The sequence below is a fragment of the Saimiri boliviensis genome, chromosome 14 (assembly GCF_048565385.1).
Source record: "Saimiri boliviensis isolate mSaiBol1 chromosome 14, mSaiBol1.pri, whole genome shotgun sequence".
Classification (NCBI taxonomy): domain Eukaryota; kingdom Metazoa; phylum Chordata; class Mammalia; order Primates; family Cebidae; genus Saimiri; species Saimiri boliviensis.
Genome location: NC_133462.1, coordinates 75,671,493 through 75,691,519, shown reverse-complemented (window position 1 = coordinate 75,691,519; position 20,027 = coordinate 75,671,493). Strand labels below are relative to the sequence as shown.

The window sequence follows — 20,027 nt, the reverse complement described above, 5'->3', positions numbered from 1 at the left end:
AAAATAAGAGTAAGACTTTCTAAAAGAAATCAGTATGTCCAGAACGTACCTGTTTTATTTGCAGTGAAAGCCTTTTAATATATTATCTAGGCTTTTACCTGACACGTGAGTGAAACTGGAACTATCATTACCATTTGGCCCAGAAAAAGGTAAAGACTGGCCCAGAAAGATTTCAGGGGGTTTAGTCCTTTTTATGCCATGAACCCATTTGGCAGTCTCTTGAAGCCTATGGTAAAAGTCACCAGCCAAGTTGCTGTTTGTTTCCTACATTGATTCATAATTAAGAAAATGCTATGTTCCAGTTAGAAATTAGTGAAAATAGAGATATAATTTTACTTCCCATTCAAGTTCACAAATCACCAAAATTCTCTCTGTGAATCCCAGTTTAAGAATACCTGTATTAAATTATTTAGCCAAAATTCCACTGAAAGCAAATACACAAATGCCCAGACTTACGAGACTAAGATCAATATAATATCCAAAAAAAATTTTTTTAATATCCAAAAAAAAAAAACTAAAAAACTTACCTTGGCTTTTAAATCACTAACATCAACACGTAGACCACTGATACATGCTTCCAAATTATCTCTGAATTTAGTTACAGCAGTGTTTTTATTTGTTTTACTTAACTTCATAGATGATTTTAGTTGACTAAACTTAATAAGAAGAACCTTGTACATGGCAATTTGCTCTTCTGAAATATGGATCTGGTAATGCTTTATGACAGAATATAGCTGAGAAATTGTTAAGTATTCTTTTTCTAATTTAGATATTTTTGAGGAAATTGCATTCAAAAAAATGAAATGCTCCACAAATTCTTCTATTTCAGTGGGATCACATTCCAGCTGTTGCAATGACGATTCTACAACCTGAAATCATTAACATGTCAATTATAATTGTGTAATGACTTTTCACCATTTTGGAAGACTAATTACTCTTTTTAATTTCTCTGACTTATGTAAGTCTAATTTCAGAAAATAATTAAAACATCAGGTATTATTCTGTTCTCACACTGCTATAAAGAACTACTTGAGACTGCGTAATTTATGAAGAAAAGAGGTTTAATTGACTCACAGTTCTGTAGGCTGTACCGGATGCATGGCTGGGAGGCCTTAGAAAACCTACTACAAGCATGGCAGAAGGTGAAAGGGAAACAAGCACGTCTTACCACGGCAGAGCAGGAGAGACAGAGAGAGGGGAGTGCTACACCCTTTCAAAGAACCAGATCTCCTGAGAACTCTATAACGAGAACCACTGGGGGAAGTCCACCCCATGACTCAATCACCTCTGGCCCCTCCTTCAACATACGGAGATACAATCTAACATGAGATTTGGTTGGGGACACAGAGCAAAACCATATCACATAATCTAGACATAATTCTAAGTATTATTTAAATACTGAGGCATTAACATGACCAAATCCTTCTACTGTTAACAAAAGGCACGTGAATGTATCTCACATATTAAAAAATGCTATTAAAACATAAGTAAATTGTGAATTGTAACAATTTTCAAGAAGTAAGTGTAATATAAATGGCAAAGTAATGACTGAAATATGAACAGTGCATAATAATTGCTACAACCTTTTGAGCATGTATATGATAGGCTCTTTTGGTACATGATCACACTTTATTCAGATAGTATATTTGCTAATAAGGTATTTTTTCTAATTTGTATAGAAGGAAACTCAGCCTCAGAGGGATTTATTATACCAAGATCAGAAATGTAGTAAGTTAGAACTGTGATTCAAATCCAAATTGATTCCAAATCCCATTCTTTTCCACCATATTTATACCTATTATTTTATAACCTCCATGCTTTTTAAAAGTATATATATATTACTCCATAAAAAGTTTGAAGTAATTGCATTTTTGTGCCGGAACTATAATTTTTTCACATTTTTTCTTCATTTTAAGGGCTCTTAAGCAATATGCCTGCATAATTTTATGTAATTTTAAAATGAAAGTCAGTTTAGTTTTTAATCTTTACAGCCTTGAATTTCATATATGTATGTCTAATTTTTCAAACACATTAGTCTATTTGATATTAAAATAAATGTTCATGCAAAAATCACAATACAAAAAAAAGTTTATAAGATGGAAAAAAGTTTATAAGATGGTCAACTATTTTTCCATTACCCAGAGATTACCATTGTTAATCCATCAGAAATATTATTATGGGGTATGTGTGTGTCTCTTTTGCCACAGAGTTCACATTAAAATGCCTTAAAATCAGAGAAGCTTATCTTTGATCCCAGCTTCAGCATTTACTGTGTAACCCTAAGCAAATATCTTTACTCTCATAAACTTATTATACTCATCTGTACTTTGGAAGACAAATAATTTAGTAATGGACTTACAATGTGCCTGGCACATAGAAAGTGCACCAAGAATAATCATGTCAGTAGACTGAGTAGACATAACTATTTAGACTCCAATACAAATACTGAATAAATGCCAAAAACATTTTAAAATACATATTTGTATTACAAACAACCAAATAATTTCAATCTCACACAAACCAAGATTAATATAAAAAGGTATAATATACCCAAACTTCATTTATGACACTAATAACATATTGATACCAAAACCAGATAAAGATGGCAAAAGAAAATTACAGATCATTTTCACTTATAAATACAAAAATCTTAAAAATAATATGTATGCTTGTGTATGCACATGCTGGCAAGCTAAATCTACCAATTTGAATGTGAAACTACCCTTAGAAAGTCAATTAATATAACTCTTCACATAAAAAGATTAAAGGAAAACAACTGCAAGATTATCTCAATAAATATAATGAATAAATATTTGATAAAATACATTTATACTAAAAACTCTTTTCAAACTAAAAATATAAAGTATTTTCTTTAACCATATGAAAACCGTCAGGAAATACAAATACACCTAGGACAAGCAACAGCTAGAAAGAGGATGAGTAAACAGAACTTTCAGAACAGAGTCTTTGAAAAATAGCTCAGCAATAACTTTCCAGAACCCAAACTTATGATTTTTCTAACTACAGAAATTTGGTTCATAGTGTTACTATGGGTCAGGAACTGTTTAAGTGTTTTGCAGATAATAATAGGGAGTCAGATGGTAGAATAGGACTCTCCAGCAATCATATTCCTGTAGAAACATCCATTATAACAACTAGCCACATAAAAAAGTACCTTCACAAGTGCTAAGGAAATCAAGTGAGAGATCACAATATCTGCACATAGCATAGAAATAAGAAAAGATACAATGAAGACAGTAGGAAAGACAATTTTATTCCAATACCAAGGCCACCACAGTAAAACCCAGCACAAGGCAGGAACCTACAACCCAACTCCAAGCTGGTACTCACAGACTGAACCTCCAGATCCACCCTGGCACCAGACCAGACCTCAAAGTCCCAAGCTTTGAGGCCTACATGTTAGACTTAATCTCTGGTTCTCCCCACTACCATGCCAACTTCAGTGGCCTTGGGTTCCAGACAGCCCTCAGTGGAAGACTAAGCCCCATGACCCCAGGCTTTAAGCCCACCTAGCACCACACTAACATCAGTAGTCACAAGGCCTCCAGCCACCCCCACCAGTGTTATCTGGCCTACACAGATTTGAAAACTCCCTGGGATGGAACTCCCAGAGGGAGGGGCAGGCTGCCATCTTTGCTGTTTGGGCAACTTAGAAGTACTAGCCTTCAGGCTTTAGAGAGCCCAAGGTGACTGGGCATAAAAGTCGTACTCTAGCATAGCACAAAAGCCACAGAAAAATGTGGCCAGACTGCTTTTTTAAGCAGGTCCCTAACCCCTTTCCTCTTCATCCTGTGGCGCCTCCCAACTGGGGTCTCTGGCTACCTTCACCAGTATTCTCTGGCTGACAAGGTTTTGGTGACTTAGGCTTTCCAGCCTTCAGGCTTCAGTGTCTGAGGCAACAAAGGAATGAAGTGGACACTCCCAGCACAGGATGGGTACTCTATGAAAACAGAGCCAGACTCCTTTGCTAAGCAGGTTCCCAATTCCATTCTTCCTGACTGGGTGAGACCTCCAAACTGGGGTCCAGCCACATCTTGCAGGTGCATTCAAGCAGGCAGCTGGCCCTTACCTCCCTTGGATGGCACTCCCAGGGGAAGAGGCAGGCTGCCATCCTTGCTGCTTCATAGACCTCACGATAGTAATGACAAATACTGGAAAATCCAAGGCAACTAGAAACTGGAGTGGACTCCCTGCATACAACAAGCAGACCTACAGAAAAGTGGCCAGACTGTTAAAAGAAAAATAAAAACTTTTTAATTTTTCCAAATGTCAGCAACCTAAAAAATTGAATGTAGATAAGCACACAAAGATGAGAAAGAATCAGCTAAACACTGATTCTAGAATGCTAAAAACTCAAAAAGCCAGTGTGTTCTTTTTCTTCCAAATGACCACAATACCTCACCAGCAAGACTTTGGAACCAGACTGAGGCTAAGATGGCTAAGTTAGAATTCAGAATATGGACAGAAACAAAGATCACTGAGCTAAAGGAGGACATTGTAACCCAATGAAAGGAAGCTAAAAATCATCATAAAACATTGCAGGAGCTGACAGACAAAATAGCCAGTAAAGAGAAGAATGTAACGACCTGATAGGGTTGAAAGACACACTAGAAGAATTTCATAATGCAATCATAAGTATTAATAGCAGAATAGGCCAAGTAGAGAAAAGAATCTCAGAGCTTGAAGACTGCCTTTTTGAAAGAAGACAAGCAGACACGAATAGAGAAAAGAGAACAAAATCTCTGAGAAATATGGGATTATGTAAAGAGACTGAATCTATGACTGATTGGTGTACTTGAAAGAGATGGAGAGAATGGAACCAACTTGGAAAATATATTTCAGAATATTGCCCATGAGAATTCCCCCAACCTAGCTAGAAGTCAACATTAAAATTCAGGAAATTCAGAAAACCCTACTAAGATACATGAGAAGATCATCCTGAAGATCCATCATCAGATTCTTCAAGGTCAAAATGAAAGAAAAAAATGTTAAAGGCAGTGATATAGTTTGGCTGTGTCCCCATCCAAATCTCATCTTGAATTGTAGTTCCCATAATTACCACATGGTGGGAGGTGATTGAGTCATGGGAGCAGTTACCCCTATGCTGCTGTTCTTGTGATAGAGTATGTTCTCACAAGATTTGATGGTTTTACGAGGGGCTTTCTCCTCTTTTGTTTGGTACTTCTCCTTCTTGTCACCATGTGAAGACGAATGTGTTTGCTTCCCCTTCTACCATGATTATGTTTCCTGAGGCCTCTACAGTCATGCTGAACTGTGAGTCAAACCTCCTTCCTTTATAAATTACCCAGTCTCAGGTATGTCTTTATTAGCAGTGCGAGAATGAACTCATACAGGCAGCTAGAAAGGTCAGGTTACCCACAAAGGGAAACCCATCGGATAACAGTGGACCTCTCAGTGGAAACCCTACAAATCAGAAAAGTTTGAGGGCCAATATTCAACAAACTTGAAGAAAAGAAGTTCCAAGAATTTCATATCTGGCCAAACTAAGCTTCATAAGGGAAGGAGAAATAATATCCTTTTCAGACAGGCAAATGCTCAGGGAATTTGTTAAAACCAGACCTGCCTTATAGAAGCTCCTGAAGGAAGCATTAAATATGAAATGAAAGATCATTATCAACCAATATAAAAGCACACAGCCCAGTGACACTATAAAGAAATCACATTAACAAGTCTGCAACATACTCAGCTAACATCATGATGACAAGATCAAATCCACACATACCAATACTAACCTTAAATGTAAATGGACTAAGTGCTCCAATTAGAAAACAGAGTGGCAAGCTGGATAAAGAATCAAGACCCATTGGTATACTGTCTTCAAGAGACCCATCTCACGTGCATGACACACATAGGTTAAAAATAAAAGGATGAAGAGAAATCTACAAAGCAAAGGGAAATAGAAAAGAACAGAGGTTGCAATCCTAGCTTCTGACAAAACAGAATGTAAGCCAACAAAATCATCTTTTGTGTGTGATGTTTTGTTTATTAGTTGATGCAGTTCTTCATAGTGCCAATGGTCCTTACAGTTTGGTATGTTTTTGCAGTGGCTGGTACTGGCTGTTCCTTTCCATGTTTAGGCTTCTTTCAGGAGCAAAACAACCAGCTAGCATCAAAATGGTGGGATCAAATTCACACATATCAATATTAACCTTAAATGTAAATTGGCTAAATGTCCCAATCAAAAGACAAACACTGGAAAATTGGATAAAAAGTCAAGACCCATTGGTGTACTGTATTCAGGAAATCCATCTCACATGCAAGGACACACATAAGGCTCAAAATAAATAAATAAATAAATAAAGGGATGGAGGAAGATTTATCAAGCAAATGGAGAGCAAAAAAAAAAAAAAAAAAAAAAAAAAAAAAAAAAGCAGAAGTTGCTTTAAACTTTAAACCAACAAAGATCAAAAGAGACAAAGAAGGGCATTTCATAACGGTAAAAGGATCAATGCATCAAGAAGAACTAATGATCCTAAATATATATGTACCCAATACAGGAGGTACATAAAGCAAGTTCTTAACGACCTACAAACAGACAGACTCCCACACAATAATAGGGGGAGACTTTAACACTCCACTGTCAATATTAGACAGATCAACCAGACAGAAAATTAACAAGGATATCCAGGACTTAAACTCAGATCTAGACCAAGTGGACCTAACAGACATCTGCAGAAATCTCCATCCCAAACCCACAAAATATACATTCTTCTCAGCGCCACATTGCACCTACTCTAAAATTGACCACATAATTGGAAGTAAATCACTCCTAAGCAAATGCAAAAGAATAGAAATCATAACAAACAGTCTCTCAGACCACAGGGCAATCAATTAGAACTCAGAATTAAGAAACTAACTCAGAACCGCAGAGCTTCATGAAAACTTAACAACTGGCTCCTGAATGTTGACTGCATAAACAATGAAATGAAGGCAGTAATAAAGATGTTCTTTGAAACCAAAGAGAACAAAGACACATGTACCAGAATCTCTGGGAGACATTTAAAGCAGTGTCTAGAGGGAAATTTATAGCAATAAATGTCCACATGAGAAGTGAGGAAAGATCTAAAATTGACACCCTATCATCAAAATTGAAAGAGTTAGAGGAGCGAGATCAAAAAAACTCAAAAGCTAGTAGAAGACAAGAAATAACTAAGATCAGAACAGAACTGAAGGAGATAGAGATAGACACACACACACACACACACACACACACACACACACACACAAACCCTTCAAAAAATAAATACATCCAGGAGCTGGTTTTTTGAAAAGATTAACAAAATAGACTGCTAGCCAGATTAATAAAAAAGAAAAGGGAGAAGAATCAAATAGATACAATAAAAAACAATAAAGGGGATATCACCACCAATTCCACAAAAATACAAAGTACAGAGATTACTACAAACAACTCTATGCACACAAACCAGTAAACCTGGAAGAAATAAATTCCTGGACACTTGCACTCTCTCAAGCCTAAACCAGGAGAAGTTGAAACCTTGAATGAACCAATAACAAGGGCTGAAGTTGAGGCAGCAATTAATGGCCTACCAAACAAAAAAAGTACAGGACCAGACAGGTTCACAGCTGAATTATACCAGAGGTACAAGGAGCTGGTACTATTCCTTCCGAAACTATTCCAAACAATACAAAAAGAGGGAATCCTCCCTAACTCATTTTATGAGACCAACATCATCCTGATACCAAAACCCGGCAGAGACTCAATGAAGAAAGAAAACTTCAGATATCCATGATGAACATTGATGCAAAAATCTTCAATAAAATACTGGCAAACTGATTGCAACAGCATATCAAAAAGCTTATCCACCACGATCAAGTAGGCTTCATTCCAGGGATGCAAGGCTGGTTCAACATACGCAAATCTATAAACGTAATCCACCCCATAAACAGAATCAAAGACAAAAACCACATGATTATCTCAATAGACACAGAGAGGCCTTTGACAAAATTCAACAGCCCTTTACACTAAAAACTCTCAATATTGTTCAATACCCGCCTATGAGTGAGAATATGCGGTGTTTGATTTTCTGCTCTTGTGTCAGTTTGCTGAGAATGATGGTTTCCAGGTTCATCCATGTCCCTGCAAAGGACACGAACTCAGCAGCAAATCACACTGCCATGTGTGTACCTATGCAACAATCTTGCATGTTCTTCACATGTACCCCAAAACATAAAATGCAATTAAAAAATAAAAAAGTAAAAATAACTAAAAGAATAAAAAAACCCACTACTTAAAAAAAAAAAAACTCTCAATAAACTAGACTACCAAAGGAACATATCTCAAGACAATAAAAGCTATTTACAACAAACCTACAGCCAATATCATACTGAATGGGCAAAAACTGGAAGCATTCCCATTGAAATCCAGCACTAGACAAGGATGCCCTCTCTCACCACTCCTATTCAATACAGTATTGGTAGTTCTAGCCAGAGCAATTAGCAAGGAAAAAAAAAAAGGTATTCAGTTAGAAAAAGAGAAAGTCAAATTGTCTCTATTTGCAGATGACATGATTGTATATTTAGAAGACCCTATCATCTCAGCCCCAAAGCTCCTTAAACTGGTAAGCAACTTCAGCAAAGTCTCAGGACACAAAAAGAATGTGCAGAAGTCACAAGCATTTCTATACACCAATAACAGACTAACAGAGAGCCAAATCACAAGCAAACTCCCATTCATGATTGCTACAAAGAGAATAAAATACCTAGGAATACAGCAAACAATGGATGTAAAGGACCTCTTCAAGGAAAACTACAAACCACGGCTCAAGGAAATAAGAGAGGACAGGAACAGATGGAGAAACATTCCATGCTCATGGTTAGGAAGAATCAATATTGTGAAAATGGTCATACTGCCCAAAGTAATTTACAGATTCAACGCTATCTCCATCAAGCTACCAATGACCTTCTTCACAGAACTGGAAAAAAACACCTTAAACTTCATATGGAACCAAAAAAGAGCCCACATAGCCAAGACAATCCTAAGCAAAAAGAACAAAGCTAGAGGCACCACATTCCCTGATTTCAAACTATACTACAAAGTTACAGTAATCAAAACAGGATGGTACAGTATCAAAACAGAGATATTAACCAATGGAACAGAAAAGAGGCCCTGGAGGCAATGCCACACATCTACAACCATATGATCTTTGAAAAACCTGAACAAAAAAAAAAAGCAATGGGGAAAGGACTCCCTGTTTCATAAACGGTGTTGGAAAAACTGGCTAGCAGTGTGCAGAAAGCAGACACTGGAACCCTTCCTGACACCTTACACTAAAATTAACTCCAGATGGATTAAAGACTTAAAACCTAACACCATAAAAACCCTAGAAGAAAACCTAGGCAAAACCGTTCAAAACATAGGCATAGACAAGGACTTCATAACTAAAACAGTAAAAGCATTGGCAACAAAAGCAAAAATTGACAAATGGGACCTAATTAAACTCCAGAGCTTCTGTAGAGCAAAAGAAAGAATCATTAGAGTGATATGGCAACCAACAGAATGGGAAAAAATTTTTGCAATCTACCCATCTGACAAAGGGCTAATATCCAGAACCTACAAAGAATGAAAACAAATACACAAGAAAAAAAACAAACCCATCCAAAAGTGGGCAAAGGATATGAACAGACACTTTTCAAAAGAAGACATATATGAGACCAACAAACATACAAAAAAATGGTCATCATCACTGATTATTAAAGAAATGCAAATCAAAACCACATTGAGATGCCACCTCACGCCAGTTAGCATGGCGATCATTAAAAAATCTGGAGACAACACATGATAGAGAGGATGTGGAGAAATAGGAACACTTTTACACTGTTGGTGGGAGTGTAAATTAGTTCAACCATTGTGGAAGACAGTGTGGCGCTTCCTCAATGACCTAGAAATAGAAATTTCTTTTGACCCAGCAATTCCGTTACTGGGTATATACCCAAAGGATTATAAATCATTCCATTATAAAGACACATGCACACATATGTTCATTGCAGCACTGTCTACAATAGCAAAGACCTGGAACCAACCCAAATGTCCACTGACGATAGACTGGTCAAGGAAAATGTGGTATATATACACCATGGAATACTACACAGCCATAAAAAATGATGAGTTCGTGTTCTTTGTAGAGACATGGATGAACCTGGAAACTATCATTCTCAGCAAACTGACACAAGAACAGAAAATCAAACACTGCATGTTCTCACTCATAGAATATGGTTGTTGAACAATGAGAACACACGGACACAGGGAGGGGAGCATCACACACTGGGGTCTGTTGCGGGGGCCAATGAGGGACAGTGAGGGAGTGGGGGCGTCGGGGAGGGATAATGTAGGGAGAAATGCCAGATGTAAGTGATGGGGGATTGAGGCAGCAAACCACATTGCCATGTGTGTACCTATGCAACAATCTTGCATGACCTGCACATGTACCCCAGACCCTAAGGTACAATAAAAAAAAAAACCTCAAGAACCCTAAAAAAAAAAGAATTTTGTAAAATTGGCGATGTTTTGAAGATCCACTGTTTAATAAATAATTTAAATTTGAACAAAAAGTAGAGTGTTCTTTCTCCACACACACACATATATATATATTATATATAATATGCACACCCAAGACTGGAGCACCTAGATTCATAAAGAAAGTTCCTAGAGACCTTGCTACAATAATAGTGAGAAACTATAGCACTCCACTGACAATATGTCTAATAGACAGATCATCGAAACAGAAAGTTAAGAAAGATATTCAGGACCTCAGCTCAGCACTGGATCAAATGGACCTGAGAGGTATCTACAGAACTCTTTACCCAAAAACAATAGGATACACTTTTCATCCCGCACATAATTACGCTAAAATAGATAATCTAATCAGAAGTAAAACACTCCTTAGCAAGTGCAAAAGACCTTAAATCATTAGAAAAAAGTATTTTATAACACAGTAAAATGAAATCCACAATCAAGACCAAGAAATTCACTTAAAACCATACAACGACGTTGAAATGGAATAAGCTGCTCCTGAATGACTTTTGGGTAAATAATGAAATTAAGGTAGAAATCAAGAAGTTTTTTCAAACTAGTGAGAACAAATATACAACGTACTAGAAACTCTGAGACACAGCTAAGACAGTAGTAAGACAAAAATATATAGCACTAAATGTCCACATCAAAAAGCTAGAAAGATCTCCAGTTAACAACCTAACATCACAACTAAAAGTACCAGAGAACCAAGAGAAAAAAAAATCCCAAGGATAACAGAAGACAAGAAATAACCAAAATCAGAGCTGAACTGAAGGAGACAGAAACACACAAAACCACACACACACACACACACAAAAAGAATCTAGAAGCTGTTTTTTTTTTTTGAAAAAATTAATAAAAGAGGCACTGCTAGCTAGACTAATAAAGTAGAAAGGAGAAAATATTCAAATAAATGCAATCAGAAATAACAAGTGGGATATTATCATTGAATCCATGAAATACAATCATCAAAAAACATTATGAATACCTCTACACACATTAACTTGAAAATCTAGACGAAATGGATATATTCTTGGACAAACACACCCTCCCAAGACTGAACCAGGAAGAAACTGAATCCCCGAACAGACCAATAATTAGTTCTAAAATTGAGGCAGTAATAGTCTATCAACCAAAGAAACCCCAGGAACAGACTGATTCACAGTTGCATTCTACCAGATGAACAAAGAAGGGCTGGTACCATTCCTGCTGAAACTAATCCTAAAAATTAAAAAGGAAGGACTCCTCCCTAAGTATTCTATGAGGCCAGCATCATTCTGATACCAAAACCTGGCAGAGATGTAACAAAAAAAGAAAACTTCAGGTTGATCCTTGATAAACACCAATGCGAAAGTCCTCAACAAAATAACAGCAAACTGAATCCAGCAGCACATGAAAAGGCTTATCCACCATGATGAAGTAGGCTTCATCCCTAAGACGCAAAGTTGGTTCAGTATATACAAATCAATACATGTGATTCATCACATAAACAGAACTAAAGACAAAAACCATGATTATCTCAATAGATGCAAAAAAATGCCTTTAATGTGATTCAATATCCTTCATGTTAAAAAAACACCTTGCCATGTATGTACCTATGCAACAATCCTGAACGATCTGCACATGTACCCCAGAACTTAAAGTACAATTAAAAAAAAAAAACTCTCAATAAATTAGGTATTGAAGGAACATATCTCAAAATAGTAACAGCCATCTCTAACAAACCCACAGCCATCATTATACTGAATGGGCAAAAGCTGGAAGTATTCCCCTTGAAAAATGGCAGAAGAAAAGGATGCCCTCTCTCACCCCTCCTATTCAACATAGTATTGGAAGTTCTGACGAGGGCAATGGGGCAAGAGAAAGAAATAAAGGGCATCCAAATAGAAAGAGAGGAAGTTAAACTATCCCTGTTTGCGGACGACAGGCATTCCATGCTCATGGATAAGAAAAATCAGTATTGCGAAATGGCCATACTGCCCAAAGCGATTTATAGATGCAATGCTACTTCTATTAAATTACCATTGACATTCTTCACAGAACTAGAGAAAACTATTTAAAAATTCCTAATAAACCATAAAAGAACCCAAAAAGCCAAGGCAATCAACTCAAAGAGAACAAAGCTGGAGGCATCACACTACCCATCTTCATACTACACTACAGGGCTACAGTAACCAAAACACCATGGTGCTGGTACAAGAACAGACACATAGACCAATGGAACAGAACAGAGAACCTAGAAATAGGACCATACACCTACCACTATCTGATCTATGACAAACCCAACCAAAACAAGGAATAGGGAAAGGATTCCCTATTCAATAAATGATACTGGGATAACTGGCTAGCCATACGCTGAAGATTGAGACTGAATCCCTTCCTTATACTACATATAAAAATTAACTCAAGATAAATTAAAGACTTAAATGTAAAACCTCAAACTATAAAACCCCTGGAAGATGACCTAAGCAATGTCATTAAGGACACAGGCATGGGCAAAGATTTCATGATGAAGATGCCAAAAGCAATTGCAACAAAAGCAAAATTTGACAAATGGGATCTAGTTAAACTAAAGAGCTTCTGCACAGCAAAAGAGACTATCAACAGAGCAAACAGACAGCCTACAGAATGGGAGGCAATTTTTGCAAACTAGGCATCCAACAGACACCTAATATCCAGTATCTATAAGGAACATAAACAAATTTATAAGAAAAAAATTAAACAACTGAATAAAAAGTGGATAAAGGACATGAACAGACACTACATGCAGCCAACAATCATATGAAATAAACTCAACATCACTGATCATTAGAGAAATGCAAATCAAAACCACAATGAGCTGCCATCTAACAGTAGTCAGGATGGCTATTACTAAAAAGTAAAAAAATAACTGATGCTGGCAAGGTTGTGGAGAAAAAGGAGCACTTAAACACTGTTGATAAGAGTGTAAATGAGTTCAGCCATTGTGGAAGACAGTGTATCAATTTCTCAAAGACCTAAAGACGGAATTACCATTTGACCCAATCAGGGCACCCTGACTCAAAGACAGATGAATAAATGCACTCTCACACCTGGTTCAGTGATTTAAGTGGGCTAAGGATGGTCAACAGCTGCTTTCTGAGGGTGACTGCCACCAATTGACCAAGATCCCCTGTCATCCTCACAGTTATTCAGTAAAGATTTCATAACAGAGGTTTTAAGTCAACATACTTGTGGATAATTAACATGGTTAAAAGAGCAATTTTACAAACAATAAAAACTAGGTTCCAGGGCCCAGAGTAAACACTATTGACGGGTAATTCCCCATTGATCTCCCCCCAAGAGGACCATTCAGCACAAAGTTTACATGAGTAAACAGAATAGAGACAAAGGGATGTGTGGTAAACAATTAAACTAGGAAAGCCTCTTATTGTCACTATCTTTCCCTAACATAATGCACCAGCTGCCTTTAGCCTGTTCCAATAAAACCTTTCATCCTTCCAAAAGGTTTGAGACTCTAATCTATAACTTTCTCTAATATTTCCCTAATATTTTGCCAACCACCCTGAGTGAATTCCAACATATGGTGGTACATGCCCATAGTCCCAACTACTCTGGAGGCTCAGGTGGAAGGATCACTTGAGTTTGAGGTTGCAGTAAGCTATGATCACCACTGCACTACAGCCCCCATCACTGAAAATAAAGAAAAGACATACTTCTATTCAGTAATAGTCTAAAACTGAATGTATCAGTACTTAGGGGAGAATTAGAAAAATGACTATTCTTGAGTTCTCATTTTACTGGCATGAGAAAACGCTATGGAGGAATACAGCATCTTAGAGGATAAACATGTTTTCTCTTAATAGCAGATAAATACATTTTATTATGAGAATTAGGAGAGGGAAGATTATCATCAAAGACATTTAAAAGTAGAATAAAACTCCCAAAATGAACATAGTTAAAAAAAAAAAAATGAGGGAGGCCACTGAAGATCAACTTATCAATAGATTGAAAATAAGGACAAAAACTTTAAGAAAAAAGTAAAATGTAAGGTGAAATGGAAAAAAGGGCATTAATTGTTACAAGTTAACAGACTGATTTCTCTGTTTAAAAGATGATTATTAACTGAGTTGTAAAACAAAATTCAGAAATATGCTATTTATAGGAAGCACACTTGAAGAGAATATAAAAAAGCAATGGGCAAAAATTAACTTGGCAAATATACAAACACAAAAGAAACAGAAGTAGTTTTTATTTATCAGGAAAGTCAAAAGTACTTTAAAGATGCCTATCATGTTTTGATAAAATAACATGCTTTGTGAAAATGATTTAACAGTCATAAACCATAATGTATAGAAGCTAACTATATATAGAAAAACCCATTAGAAATGTAAGAAGAAATTGATTTAAAGCATAATTATAATGAGAAGTTTTAAACAGATTTTCAGGATTTGTATATGTCTGATATACCAAAAATAAATAAGGATGTAGAGGAAATACATACTAAAACTATTAATTTATAAGAGTAGAACTTTATAGACAGTATTACAAGGAAATAATTTTCCTCCCATTCTTTGGCGTTTAAATGAAGAGATCTTTTGATAAAACATACATCAATACTCAAGACTTTTCTGGTCACAAACAGATAATAGAAGTCCTCTCTCTAGTCACTTTTAATTTTAAAAATCCATAATTTAAAAATCAAGTCCTAGTCAAGGCTCCAAAATTTGTTTAAAATTAATGTCTGCAGTAGAAAGTATGTGATTAGTTGCTTTTATGTTTCTATGTCTTTTATTTGTTCAATTACTTTCAGTTCCTAGCCATACTTTCTGACCCCTCCTGGGGCACAGCAAGAGACCGAAGGAGAGAGAAGAGGCAGAGAATGTCTTTATTGCCTGGCACTGTCTGACCTAACATTAAAGTCTCCGAGCTGGGCTGACATTTAGAACTGACTGTCTCATGAGGAACATTGACAGATTCCTCAGTGATTCTCCACTGGGAAACGCACAACTGTAATTTCCTGGTTCTTTAGGCTTCTGTTTAAGGTTCTATTCTAGTCTCACCACACACATAAACAGGGGCATTGTCATTCACGCTTGTTGATTTCAACGACCACTTGTTTCTGATCATTTAAATATATATTTACAGGGTAGACACTTTCTTGATACCCAGACACGTATATCTGGTTATCCCTACTTGAATATTATTATGCAATTTAACAAGTACTATGTTCCTCCTCCCAATAATTTGCATCATTGCCCACTGTGTTTCCCAACCCAAACCCTGAAAACATAATTAGCTTTATCTTATTCCTTACATTCAGTCAATACCATATCCTGTTGATTCATCTAGATGTATCTCATATCTATACGTTGCTCAGAGTCCTCATTGTTACTACACTGGTTCAGGCTATCATCACCTCTCCCCTAGATTATGAAAACAGCTTTCCTCCTGTTTTACCTGATTTCAATCTGTTCTTCACACTGCAGCCAGAGGGTCCATACAAAAATACAAATTACATCATGTCACTTTTCTGCTTAAAACCTCCCAACAATTCCTATAGTCTTAAGAATAATGTTCCAAGTCCCTGACACGGCTTACAAGGCCCTTTACTCCATTTCTTAGCTTCACCTCTTGCCAATCCCTTTTCACGGACTATATTCCCACCTCGCTGAATTCAATTAGGTCTTCTTCAGGTAGGCTTTGTTCTCTTTTGACCTGTCACTTGCTGTCTGCATTTCCTCATGACATCTGCTTGATGCCTACCCCAAACTTCATTTTCCTTCATCACCTTAGTAACAAATCCTGAATTTGTTTGGGGTACCATGCTCCCAGTTAAAAGTCTACCATTCTTAGTCAGTCTTGCAGCTAGGTGAGGGCACATAACTAAGTCCTAGGAAACATAATAAAAGCGAAAGTGTGGGAGTACTTCTGGGAAACATCCTTAAAAGCAGAATTGAGAGATTTTCTTTGCTGCCTTCTTCCACCCTGCTGCCTGGAATGAGGACGTGATAACCAGAGAGATGGTGGCTGTCCTGAGTAATGTTCCTGAGTATCATGCTCTAGGAAAGGCAGAGTGGTAAGCTAGAAGCCTACTATGTCCCTAATGGCTTCATGAAGACATCATACTAGGCCTATGTTATCTCTGTCTCCACTAATTTTACCTAAGAGATAAACTAGTCTCGAACTTGTGTAAGCCACTGTTATGTTTTGTTTTCTGTTGCATGCAACTAATCTAAGTTAAAGCAACATAATCCTGCAATATTCTGACCTTTCTTTCCAGTGTTTCCACACCATCTCCCATTAGCTAGGCAATTCCAACTCCTTCTTTCCTTTAGATGTAAGACTTTCTAGCAAATTGTGATCATTCACCTGGGTTATGTTAGGTATTTCAGCAGCATTTTCTTCTAGATTAGATGCTACTGAACCTATCCCTCTCACCGCTATAGTTATAGTCCAGGGCCTAGTACAATGCCTGGCATACAATCAATGCTCAATAAATACTTGTGGTCTGATTTAATAAATGAACAAATAATAGCTATTATAATAAATTAATATCCTTAAACAGGTCTGAGGTACAACTGAGGGTGCTTGTATGGACAATGGCTGGTCTATTAGGATCTAAGCTGTCCTAGAAACTTCAATGGGTGATAGGTAGGAATAATTAATGAAGGGGCAAATAATTAATGAATAACCCTACTGCAGGTTATTATGGGTGCTCTCAGAACTTCATACTTTCTCAGCTTGGGAATCTCCATAGAGTCTCCAAACCACTGTGGTCCCAGAGGAGATCTGCCTACTCAGAATACTTCCTTAAAGAGGTCAGCCCTAATATACAGTGAAACTCCAATATTCACCTGTATTCAAAGATTTATCTTAGATACTCCATAGCTTGATGAAGCTTACATTCTAATGGAATAATAACAAACAAACAAATAAATAACATAATGTCAGGTAGTAACAAAGATAAAACAGGAAAAGAAGCAGGAAAGTGATAGGGAATGCAATAGATGTGATCAGAGAAGGTTTTTTGAGGAAGTGATATTTTATCAAAGACACAAACAAATGTAATACACATCAAAATTTTCTTTTCTTTTCTTTTTTTTTTTTTTTTTTTTTTTTTGAGACGGAGTTTCGCTCTTGTTACCCAGGCTGGAGTGCAATGGCGCGATCTCGGCTCACCGCCACCTCCGCCTCCTGGGCTCAGGCAATTCTCCTGCCTCAGCCTCCTAAGTAGCTGGGATTACAGGCATGAGCCACCATGCCCAGCTAGTTTTTTGTATTTTTAGTAGAGACGGGGTTTCACCATGTTGACCAGGATGGTCTCGATCTCTCGACCTTGTGATCCACCCGCCTCGGCCTCCCAAAGTGCTGGGATTACAGGCTTGAGCCACTGTGCCCGGCCCAAAATTTTCTAAGGATAATATTTATCATGTATATCTTAATTTTTTTCACACCCTGCATGTGACATCTGGTACCATATATTTTCTAAGCATATATTTTAAATTTAAAATTTACTAATCTGAAACATTCTTACACAGTAAGAATTTTCAAAATACTTACTTCCAATAAATTTTTGTTCTTCTTTTCAATTACAGATTGCATGAGGGTGTGGCTCATACGTATGACGTTGTCAACATACGGTAAACATTCTGATTGATAATCAAGAGTTACAACATTAAAAATACCAATACGCTTCTCAATGGCCATATTCACAATATGTCTAAAATAGTTTCTGAATCTATTTAGAATAGCTTCAAATTCTTTTGAAGTTAATTCTCCCACAGATGACATTTTCATACTTATGATTTTTGCCTTCTCTACCATGGTACAATACTTTATAAACTTGCAGCTGTAAGCATTAACTAGGCCCATTGAATTACCAATAACAGTCAGGAGATTCACAATCTGTAAAGAAGAATGTTAAGATGTTAGTCAGAATTTTTATTTTAAGAGCGAAAAAAGTATGGTTTGACATGCTAATAGTTTCTAAGAAAATAAAATAATAGTGCTATGTGGAGTTCATTTTAAGAACCTCTTAAAAATCTAAACATGTTGGAAACATAAAACTTTAAATTTAGATTGCTTTCTAATATTTGGCTTTTACATAAAGGCTTATTAGGCTATTTAACTTTATAATTAACATGTTATTTTGAGCCAAGTACTAAAGACACCAATCATTTATCCCCTTGCTTGTTACCCTATTTTAGAGTATACTATGCTTAGCCCTAGAAAATGCCAGTCCCCAATCCCCAAGCTGCGGAGTGGTACCAGTCCATGGCCTGTTAGGAACTGGGCCACACAGTAGGAGGTGAGTGGTGGGTGAGTGAGCATTACTACCTGAGCTCTACCTCCTGCCAAATCAGCAGTGGCATTAGATTCTCATAGGAGCTTGAACCCTATTGTGAACTGCACATGTGAGGGATCTAGGTCATGCATTCCTTATGACAATCTAATGCCTAATGATCTGAGGTGAACAGTTTCATCTTGAAACCACCCCTCCACCCCCATCCATGGAAAAATTGTCTTCCAGAAAACCAGTCCCCGGTGCCAAAAAGGTATGTGACCTCACCCAATTCACCAAAGATGTAACTATTTAGATAGGGTAGAATCCTAATCCAAGCTAAGCCAACTAGATTCTCTTGTAAATTTGGACAAAAACATCCAGTTAGATGCTAATGGGAAGAGTTGGGGCATGGCAAGTCAACATATTGGCAAGCCTACATTATGAAGGGTCATAAAAGAGAAAGCTTATTTTCACAGAAGTTAGAAAAATCACACAGACGTGAGCAAAGATGACAGATCATGGGGAAAACAAATGGGGAGATATGCTGGTGATTATTTCAATCACTATGAATACGATACTCTAATTTTTCAATAAATTCATTTCATCTAAGAACTCAGTGGCTTTCTGCTCCTTAAAGCAAATATTCCCTAAAATGAACTGTTTAAAAACTTACTATATTTTGGTAGGCAGGATCCATTTCAAAAAGGATGTGACAATCTGGCCATTTGGTCTGCTCTGTATATTGTATTATGCTTCCTGTCTTATTAGGTAAATCCATAATTGAAACCAAATCAATGAAGATAGACAGGTGGGGATCTTGGCAAAAAGGCGTAATTGTGGCTAAAATATATGTAATTTAAAAGTCAATACTTCAGAAGTCCCATTGAAAGCAACACTTCAGAATGATCTATGACATACAGAACTATTGAAAACTGGGGCTGATTTATTATGAGGGTTAGATAGTATTCTATACTTATAACTGGAATTTAAAAATAGGTATAAAGATGTAGATTTAATATTATAGAAACAAAAGAGCTACTCACAGGTAACTGAGTAGAAGTGATGGGAGGCATGATTTGAAATAGAAACTGAAAATAAGTCATTCAGTTAATAAATATTTGACATATATCTTTTATGTGGAGAGTATTATACCATTACAAGGATACAGAAATCAGGAGACAGAGCCTT

General features: G+C 36.7%; 1 protein-coding gene across 1 annotated transcript in view; it reads right to left on the bottom strand.

The window, feature by feature from the left end:
* Positions 1 to 20,027, bottom strand: part of DNAH14 (dynein axonemal heavy chain 14) — a 376,422-nt gene that overhangs the window by 267,276 nt on the left and 89,119 nt on the right. Inside the window, exons 16-18 of the mRNA XM_074385260.1 lie at positions 19,513 to 19,679; positions 18,116 to 18,460; positions 528 to 869 (exon numbers count right to left, since the gene is read on the bottom strand). Of these exons, the coding sequence (XP_074241361.1) occupies positions 528 to 869; positions 18,116 to 18,460; positions 19,513 to 19,679 (854 nt within the window). The remainder of the gene's footprint in view (positions 1 to 527; positions 870 to 18,115; positions 18,461 to 19,512; positions 19,680 to 20,027) is intronic.